Source organism: Prionailurus viverrinus, chromosome B2 (genome assembly GCF_022837055.1).
Source record: "Prionailurus viverrinus isolate Anna chromosome B2, UM_Priviv_1.0, whole genome shotgun sequence".
NCBI lineage: Eukaryota > Metazoa > Chordata > Mammalia > Carnivora > Felidae > Prionailurus > Prionailurus viverrinus.
In genome coordinates this window covers 55,046,931-55,057,443 of record NC_062565.1, presented here as the reverse complement: position 1 = coordinate 55,057,443, position 10,513 = coordinate 55,046,931, and the positions used below count along the sequence as shown (strand labels likewise).

At 40.8% G+C, this 10,513-nt stretch overlaps 1 protein-coding gene across 2 annotated transcripts in view; it reads right to left on the bottom strand.

Moving 5' to 3' along the window:
- Positions 1-541: 541 nt before the first annotated feature.
- The window catches only part of PRIM2 (DNA primase subunit 2), a 350,775-nt gene continuing 340,803 nt past the window's right edge, over positions 542-10,513 (bottom strand). For both annotated transcript variants that reach the window (XM_047860694.1, XM_047860693.1), the window contains exon 14: positions 542-1,145. In XM_047860694.1, the coding sequence (XP_047716650.1) occupies positions 921-1,145 (225 nt within the window). In that variant the 3' untranslated portion in view covers positions 542-920. The remainder of the gene's footprint in view (positions 1,146-10,513) is intronic.

The following is a 10,513-nucleotide window of genomic DNA, read 5'->3' as shown; positions in this document are numbered from 1 at the left end:
ACAGCTGGAGCTGGTGTGTGCTAAAGGCCCAAGGCTCACTGAGGCAGCAGATTGACTAGAGTGTCAGGATGCTGCTCTTGTCTATACTGCCAAGGTGGAGGGGGAACATAAATAATGCTGGTCACCAGTGCCTTCATCCTGGAGAAAATTTCCAGCAGTTCTCTACTGCTTGGCAGATGCTCTAGGTTTAATAGTGCATTGCCTTCACTTATATACAGTCTAGTTGCTCTTTATGTTACTGTTTTACTGCTGTGCCCTAGGTTAGGCGAATCTGCATCCAAGCCCTTCAGTACTATCCCTCCCTACTGCAGCTTGTAGCACTGGGAGTAGGATTCCCATTACTGTGTATCCAGCTCTCCTACCCTTCTTTGTGTGGCCCCTCTCTATCCTTTGTTGTGCAGAAGCTATTCGTCAGCCTTTAGTTCTTCAGAAAGAACTGCTGTAGGTGTAGGTTGGGTGTGTCCTGCGTAGAATTCAGGATTTTCCCATGGCACCGTCTTGGATCCCTCCTCATAATATGACTCCTTCAACTACACACACATTAATACACATTTTTGTATTTATTGACAAAAATGGTCCAGAAAAGGATTAAGTAAAAATTACAGTGGTAAGGGTTAATAGTTGTTTTTAGTTCTACTGTCTCTAGGAAACTGTAAGCAGTCTATAAAGCTGTTATGTCTCCTAAAACAGGACTTACATCACACCACTCTAGTGTAAGATTTCAAGAGAAATTCTTCCTTTTTTCCCTTTTGTCAAAGCAAAATAGAATGGAGGTCTTTGTTTTTACCCGTAAGCTTGCTTTCCAGAGGATGAACTGGGGTGGGGTGGAGGGAGTAGACAAAGAGGTTAAAAAAGAAACAGGCAAAATCTTGAAAGAAGTGAAAGCTAGAGAGGAAAAAGGGTTCTTCAGCGCTTAAGAATCATTCATTGAAATAATCCTCTAATCCTTCCATATCCACTTCCAGAGAGGAATTCAGAGAGGCCAGAGCAGATGATGCATCCTTGTTTTTCTGGACACTTGGTTTGGGTTGAGGAGCTTCTGGTTGGATGGACTCCTTTCTGATGTCTTTACTACCAGTTAGAATCCGTTGGCTCTCAAAAAAGAACTGGTTAGGATGGCTCAAAGAAAAGCCACAATCATCCACCTGTGTAAGAAAGCAAATGTATATATTAACACAAAGCAAAGGTATAGAGGGACTTCATAAACCAGTCTAGACCTTGTTCAAAAACTATTTAATGCCCAGAACATGGATCTTAGTAGTTCTTGGTCATAACACTCAATGCAGTACTTACACATGATTTCATTCAGAGGGTGCTTCAACTACTACCTAAACATTAATGGCTTCTTGCATTTGTATTTCCAACCCAAACCTCTGCTCTTAGTTCCCGTTCCCTATCCAACTTTACTTCCAGATCTACCTCTTAACATCTCAGATGGCTAAGCAAAGTGGCTGCCATATTGTCTGTCAATAAATATTTTGTTGTTTAAAAAAAAAAAAGACGAAGAAGGGTATAATCTTTAAACATTCCAGAATTGGGGCACCTGGATGGCTCAGTTGGTTAAGCATCTGCCTTTGGCTCAGGTCATGATCTCGTGGTTTGTGAGTTTGAGCCCCACATCAGGCTCTGTGCTGACAGCTCAGAGCCTGGATTCTGCTTCTGATTCTGTGTCTCCCTCTCTCTCTGCCCCTCCCCTGCTTGCACTCTGTTTCTCAAAAATAAACAAAATATTAAAAAATAAACATTCCAGGACCATAGGGAGTGGACATAAACAGACACTGTTTTGATATTGGTCCCTGATACCACTCATGTTTTAGAGTATATTTATAAATCTGGCCTATGTAATCCCACTAGTATCATAATTACTGAAAAAGCAACCTAATGTAATTTCTTCATTCCAATCTTGAGTTTCCCTGCTCTTACTTTTTTTTTATTATTTTTTTTAACGTTTATTTTTTTTGAGACAGAGAGAGCCAGAGCATGAACGGGGGAGGGGCAGAGAGAGAGGGAGACACAGAATCGGAAGCAGGCTCCAGGCTCTGAGCCATCAGCCCAGAGCCCGACGCGGGGCTCAAACTCGCAGACTGCGAGATCGTGACCTGAGCTCAAGTCGGATGCTTAACCGACTGAGCCACCCAGGCGCCCCTGCTCTTTTTATTTTTTTTTTAATTTTTTTTTTAACGTTTATTTATTTTTGAGACAGAGAAAGACAGAGAATGAACAGGGGAGGGGCAGAGAGAGAGGGAGACACAGAATCCGAAACAGGCTCCAGGCTCTGAGCGGTCAGCACAGAGCCCGACGCGGGGCTCGAACTCACGGACCGTGAGATGATGACCTGAGCCGAAGTCGGATGCTTAACTGACCAAGCCACCCAGGCGCCCCGCTCTTACTTTTTATATAAAATTTTTTTCTTTTGGTAATTTTCAGTGGGACTTAACATAAAACTATGAACCTGCTCATGTTTGCATTATTTCTTTTCACAAATACTATCACTAAACTTTAAATTAAATCTTGAATATCATTTCCAATTACCCATTACCCTGTGCCTTTACTATTCAATGATGCTTTACAAGGTGTTCAGATGATATTTGAACATTTAGCAAATACTACTTTTTTTAACTTTGATTCTAGAAACTTTGATTCTAAAATTTATTAATAAAGAAAAATATATTCCTTAATATTAGCAAGCACTTATTTAATGACTACTGTGTGCCAGACATTATTCTAAGTGGCATAAAACACACATATATACTCATTCACAAACATGGATATATTTAGTTAACTTCCATTAAGAGCACTGTGAAGGTAAATTATCAGTATTTCCCACTTTAGAGAGAGGTTAAATAACTTACCCAAGATCACGCACTGGCAGGGCTGGAGATGGGATATGAATTAGCACAGTCCATGCTCATAACCAGTATGTTCTGCTGTCATGTCCTTGTGCCAAGGTCAATGATTTTATAATGTATTCATTTCTTAAGTTGTATAAACCTTTACTAACTCTTGGGCTGTGACCTAAGAGCAAGATAGCTCCTAAAGTGTAAACCTTCTACATGAGTCACTTTCTACACACTCAACCAGTGGGTCAGATTGAATTGATCACATGTCGAATCTCTGCCCTCCCTGCCTTCTGCAGTGGAAGCTGACAACCAAAGGATACCATTTTACTGCAGTTATTTGTTGTTGTTTTTTGTTAGGGGGTATTTTCATTTCAATTTTTTTTTTTTTTTTTTTTTTTTACAAACTGAGAAGCCATTACACTTTGTTTATTTGTCTTATATTAACCTTTTTATGTCTCTCTTTGTACTGAAGTGACTTGTATATATATAGTAGGTATCTAAATATTTGGTGAGTTGAGCCCAGAACCAACAGTGTATACCAGTCATATGTGCCACATTATGAGCTGATAGTTTTTCAGCACACAAGAATGCATTTGACTAAGTTTAAAGAAATTTCAAGCCTAGTGAAGTCAGTCATATACTTAACACTCTTTTATTCTTGATAGAGGTTTTTAAGGGTCACAGATAAAGGCTTATTATCTCCATATTAGAGACACATTCTGGCTGGGGAGATCAAGGAAGGCTTTGTGAGAGAAGTGCTATATGAGTTGAATTTGGGAAGATGGAGAAAGTGAAAAGCTGGGATAATGAGGTCAAGGTTAATACAAACAGCAGAGCCACATGACCAAGGTAAGAAGCAATGTCCCTGGAAAGCAAGTAGATCAGATGGCCTGGTGTAAAAGGCATATAAAAGGGAATAATAGGAAATGAAGTTGGGAAGACAGACTGGGGCCCGACCTCAGAGAGCCTTGAAACCCAGGGTAAGTAGTCTAGACCTAATTTTGCAGGCATCAGGGAGTCACTAAAAATCCTTGAGAGGGGAGGTGATGTGATTAAAGCAATGGATAATCGTATGGTGGATTCAAATGGATTAGCAGGGGGTTAAAAGAATTGCTGTCATGGTTCAGATGGTTCAGAATTAACCCTTTTAACAGGTGAACCAATAAACAGAAACAAGGTGTTATTTGGTAATACTTGAATACCCCAGGATTCTCTGATTCTCTTTAGTCAGCTGTTGATATATGTTGGGCCAATAATTTTATAGTAAAGTCAGTGTATAGTAGATTGATAGCATTTAGACTAATTCATTTTAAGAGTTATTACTCAGGTCACTAGAACAAATTTTTATCTGCTACCTTGCTGCTTAATTTTAAAATGTTTCCTGAATGTTTTATGATAAATCTATAATTTTTATTAACAATGAAGTCATTTGTGAACTTCATTATATTCGTTTTTCACCCAATTCATTAAAAAGTAGGAGATCCAATATAAAGTTTGCATTTTACCAAGTGTTTCATGAAAAGTTTATTATGTAACATATCAATCAGAAGGCTTTACATTTTATAGAGAACATTAGAGATTGGAAAGACCTTGAAGATCCTTTCAATTGAAACTTCTACATGTAAAACTAGGAACATGAAGCCTAAAGAGATTACCTAGTTTATGCAAAATCATTGAACAAGTAACTGGTTTTGTCTGAATTATAATTAAGGCCTTTGACCAGATCACTTAGTTGCTCTGAAATCTGTTTTAAGAGGTTTTATACAAAGTCAAATAAACTTACAATCATAACATAATATTTAAAAAATTTTTAAAAATGTTTATTTATTTTTGAGAGAGAGAGATGGTGTGAGGAGAGGGGCAGAGAGAGAGGGAGACACAGAATCTGAAGAAAGCTCCAAGCTGTCAGCACAGACCTGACACGGGGCTTGAGCTCATGAACTGTGAGATCATAACCTGAGCCAGAGTTGGATGCTCAACTGAGGCACCCAGGCGCCCCAAGTTTATAAAGGTTATAAAAAACAGTGGTATTGCTCTCTCCCCGGTATCTCACCGCTGCGTCAGTGCAGTTAGGCATCAGCAAATTAATGAGAGGAGAGAGGAGGCCCCTGCTCTTGGGCACCCGCAGGAACTTACTCCAGCTCCAGACACACCGTAAACACTTTCATCTAACGGAAGATAAGCTGTGAAATCGGATTTCTGAACCACAAGACACTTGTGTAAAAACTGCATTCCATGCCAGGCCTGAAATGTTCCAAAGATCAGTTCATATTTTTTTTAGAAATTATTTTGGCGAGAGAGGGAAGATGGCGGCGTAGGAGGACGCTGGGCTCACCGCGCGTCCTGCTGATCACTTAGATTCCATCTACACCTGCCTAAATAACCCAGAAAACCGCCAGAGGATTAGCAGAACGGAGTCTCCGGAGCCAAGCGCAGACAAGAGGCCCACGGAAGAGGGTAGGAAGGGCGGCGAGGCGGTGCGCTCCATGGACTGGCGGGAGGGAGCCGGGGCGGAGGAGCCTGACGGACTGTGTTCCGACAGCAAGCGCGACTTAGCGTCTGGGAGGTCATAAGTTAACAGCTCTGCTCGGAAAGCGGGAAGGCTGGAGGATATGGGAGGGAGAGCTACTGAGCCCCCTGACAACAGAGCTCAGTTTGGTGGGGAACAAAGGCGCTCACCAGCGCCATCTCCCTCGCCCACCCCCCAGCCAAAATCCCAAAGGGAACCAGTTCCTGCCAGGGAACTTGCTCGCTCCACGCAAACACCCAACTCTGTGCTTCTGCGGAGCCAAACCTCCGGCAGCAGCGGATCTGACTCCCTCCCGCTGCCACAGGGCCCCTCCAGCCTCCGTGCACCTTGCCTACCCACCCCAGCTAATACGCCAGATCCCCAGCATCACAAGACTGGCAGTGTGCAAGTAGCCCAGACGGGCCACGCCACCCCACAGTGAATCCCGCCCCTAGGAGAGGGGAAGAGAAGGCACACACCAGTCTGACTGTGGCCCCAGTGGTGGGCTGGGGGCAGACATCAGGTCTGACTGCGGCCCCACCCACCAACTCCAGTTATACACCACAGCACAGGGGAAGTGCCCTGCAGGTCCTCACCATGTCAGGGACTATCCAAAATGACCAAGCGGAAGAATTCCCCTCAGAAGAATCTCCAGGAAATAACAACAGCTAATGAGCTGATCAAAAAGGATTTAAATAATATAACAGAAAGTGAATTTAGAATAATAGTCATAAAATTAATCACTGGGCTTGAAAAAGGTATAGAGGAGAGCAGAGAATCTCTTCCTACAGAGATCAAGGGACTAAGGAACAGTCACGAGGAGCTGAAAAACGCTTTAAACGAAATGCATAACAAAATGGAAACCACCACAGCTCGGCTTGAAGAGGCAGAGGAGAGAATAGGTGAACTAGAAGATAAAGTTATGGAAAAAGAGGAAGCTGAGAAAAAGAGAGATAAAAAAATCCAGGAGTATGAGGGGAAAATTAGAGAACTAAGTGATACACTAAAAAGAAATAATATACGCATAATTGGTATCCCAGAGGAGGAAGAGAGAGGGAAAGGTGCTGAAGGGGTACTTGAAGAAATCATAGCTGAGAACTTCCCTGAACTGGGGAAGGAAAAAGGCATTGAAATCCAAGAGGCACAGAGAACTCCCTTCAGACGTAACTTGAATCGATCTTCTGCATGACATATCATAGTGAAACTGGCAAAATACAAGGATAAAGAGAAAATTCTGAAAGCAGCAAGGGATAAACGTGCCCTCACATATAAAGGGAGACCTATAAGACTCGTGACTGATCTCTCTTTTGAAACTTGGCAGGCCAGAAAGAATTGGCACGAGATCTTCAGTGTGCTAAACAGAAAAAAATATGCAGCCGAGAATCCTTTATCCAGCAAGTCTGTCATTTAGAATAGAAGGAGAGATAAAGGTCTTCCCAAACAAAAAAAAACCTGAGGAATTTGTCACCACTAAACCAGCCCTACAAGAGATCCTAAGGCGGACCCTGTGAGACAAAGTACCAGAGACATCGCTACAAGCATAAAACATACAGACATCACAATGACTCTAAACCCGTATCTTTCTATAATAACACTGAATGTAAATGGATTAAATGCGCCAACCAAAAGACATAGGGTATCAGAATGGATAAAAAAACAAGACCCATCTATTTGCTGTCTACAAGAGACTCATTTTAGACCTGAAGACACCTTTAGATTGAGAGTGAGGGGATGGAGAACTATTTATCATGCTACTGGAAGCCAAAAGAAAGCTGGAGTAGCCATACTTATATCAGACAAACTAGACTTTAAATTAAAGGCTGTAACAAGAGATGAAGAAGGGCATTATATAATAATTACAGGGTCTATCCATCAGGAAGAGCTAACAATTATAAATGTCTATGTGCCGAATACCGGAGCTCCCAAATATATAAAACAATTACTCATAAACATAAGCAACCTTATTGATAAGAATGTGGTAATTGCAGGGGACTTTAACACCCCACTTAGAAATGGATAGATCATCTAGACACACGATCAATAAAGAAACAAGGGCCCTGAATGAGACATTGGATCAGATGGACTTGACAGATATATTTAGAACTCTGCATCCCAAAGCAACAGAATATACTTTCTTCTCGAGTGCACATGGAACATTCTCCAAGACAGATCATATACTGGGTCACAAAACAGCCCTTCATAAGTTTACAAGAATTGAAATTATACCATGCATACTTTCAGACCACAATGCCATGAAGCTTGAAATCAACCACAGGAAAAAGTCTGGAAAACCTCCAAAAGCATGGAGGTTAAAGAACACCCTACTAATGAATGAGTGGGTCAACCAGGCAATTAGAGAAGAAATTAAAAAATATATGGAAACAAACGAAAATGAAAATACAACAATCCAAATGCTTTGGGACGCAGCGAAGGCAGTCCTGAGAGGAAAATACATTGCCATCCAGGCCTATCTCAAGAAACAAGAAAAATCCCAAATACAAAAATCTAATAGCACACCTAAAGGAAATAGAAGCAAAACAGCAAAGGCAGCCTAAACCCAGCAGAAGAAGAGAAATAATAAAGATCAGAGCAGAAATAAACAATATAGAATCTAAAAAAACTGTAGAGCAGATCAACGAAACCAAGAGTTGGTTTTTTGAGAAAATAAACAAAATTGACAAACCTCTAGCCAGGCTTCTCAAAAAGAAAAGGGAGATGACCCAAATAGATAAAATCATGAATGAAAATGGAATTATTACAACCAATCCCTCAGAGATACAAACAATTATCAGGGAACACTATGAAAAATTATATGCCAACAAATTGGACAACCTGGAAGAAATGGACAAATTCCTAAACACCCACACTCTTCCAAAACTCAGTCAGGAGGAAATAGAAAGCTTGAACAGACCCATAACCAGCGAAGAAATTGAATCAGTTATCAAAAATCTCCCAACAAATAAGAGTCCAGGACCAGATGGCTTCCCAGGGGAGTTCTACCAGACGTTTAAAGCAGAGATAATACCTATTCTTCTCAAGCTATTCCAAGAAATAGAAGGGGAAGAAAACTTCCAGACTCATTCTATGAAGCCAGTATTACTTTGATTCCTAAACCAGAGACCCAGTAAAAAAAGAGAACTACAGGCCAATATCCCTGATGAATATGGATGCAAAAATTCTCAATAAGATACTAGCAAATCAAATTCAACGGCATATAAAAAGAATTATTCACAATGACCAAGGGGGATTCATTCCTGGGATGCAGGGCTGGTTCAACATTCGCAAGACAATCAACGTGATACATCACATTAACAAAAAAAAGAGAAGAACCATATGATCCTGTCAATCGATGCAGAAAAGACCTTTGACAAATCCAGCACCCTTTCTTAATAAAAACCCTTGAGAAAGTCAGGATAGAAGGAACATACTTAAACATCATAAAAGCCATTTATGAAAAGCCCACAGCTAACATCATCCTCAACGGGGAAAAACTGAAAGCTTTTTCCCTGAGATCAGGAACACGACAGGGATGCCCACTCTCACCGCTGTTGTTTAACATAGTGCTGGAAGTTCTAGCATCAGCAATCAGACAACAAAAGGAAATCAAAGGCATCAAAATTGGCAAAGATGAAGTCAAGCTTTTGCTTTTTGCAGATGACATGATATTATACATGGAAAATCCGATAGACTCCACCAAAAGTCTGCTAGAACTGATACAGGAATTCAGCAAAGTTGCAGGATACAAAATCAATGTACAGAAATCAATGCACTCTTATCCACTAACAATGAAGCAACAGAAAGACAAATAAAGAAACTGATCCCATTCACAATTGCACCAAGAAGCATAAAATACCTAGGACTAAATCTAACCAAAGATGTAAAAGATCTGTATGCTGAAAACTATAGAAAACTTATGAAGGTAATCGAAGAAGATTTAAAGAAATGGAAAGACATTCTCTGCTCATGGATTGGAAGAATAAATATTGTCAAAATGTCAATACTACCCAAAGCTATCTACACATTCAATGCAATCCCAATCAAAATTGCACCAGCATTCTTCTCGAAATTAGAAGAAGCAATCCTAAAATTCATATGGAACCACAAAAGGCCCCGAATAGCCAAAGTAATTTTGAAGAAGAAGAACAAAGCAGGAGGCATCACAATCCCAGACTTTAGCCTCTACTACAAAGCTGTAATCATCAAGTCAGCATGGTATTGGCACCAAAACAGACACATAGACCAATGGAATAGAATAGAAACCCCAGAACTAGACCCACAAACGTATGGCCAACTCATCTTTGACAAGCAGGAAAGAACATCCAATGGAAAAAAGACAGTCTCTTTAACAAATGGTGCTGGGAGAACTGGACAGCAACATGCAGAAGATTGAAACTAGACCACTTTCTCACACCATTCACAAAAATAAACTCAAAATGGATAAAGGACCTGAATGTGAGACAGGAAACCATCAAAACCTTAGAGGAGAAAGCAGGAAAAGACCTCTCTGACCTCAGCCGTAGCAATCTCTTACTCAACACATCCCCAAAGGCAAGGGAATTAAAAGCAAAAGTGAATTACTGGGACCTTATGAAGATAAAAAGCTTCTGCACAGCAAAGGAAACAAGCAACAAAACTAAAAGGCAACCAACGGAATGGGAAAAGATATTTGCAAATGACATATCAGACAAAGGGCTAGTATCTAAAATCTATAAAGAGCTCACCAAACTCCACACCCGAAAAACAAATAACCCAGTGAAGAAATGGGCAGAAAACATGAATAGACACTTCTCTAAAGAAGACATCCGGATGGCCAACAGGCACATGAAAAGATGCTGAACGTCGCTCCTTATCAGGGAAATACAAATCAAAACCACACTCAGGTATCACCTCACGCCAGTCAGAGTGGCCAAAATGAACAAATCAGGAGACTATAGGTGCTGGAGAGGATGTGGAGAAACGGGAACCCTTTTGCACTGTTGGTGGGAATGCAAATTGGTGCAGCCGCTCTGGAAAGCAGTGTGGAAGTTCCTCAGAGAATTAAAAATAGATCCACCCTATGACCCAGCAATAGCACTGCTAGGAATTTATCCAAGGGATACAGGAGTACTGATGCATAGGGGCACTTGTACCCCAATGTTTATAGCAGCACTCTTCAACAATAGCC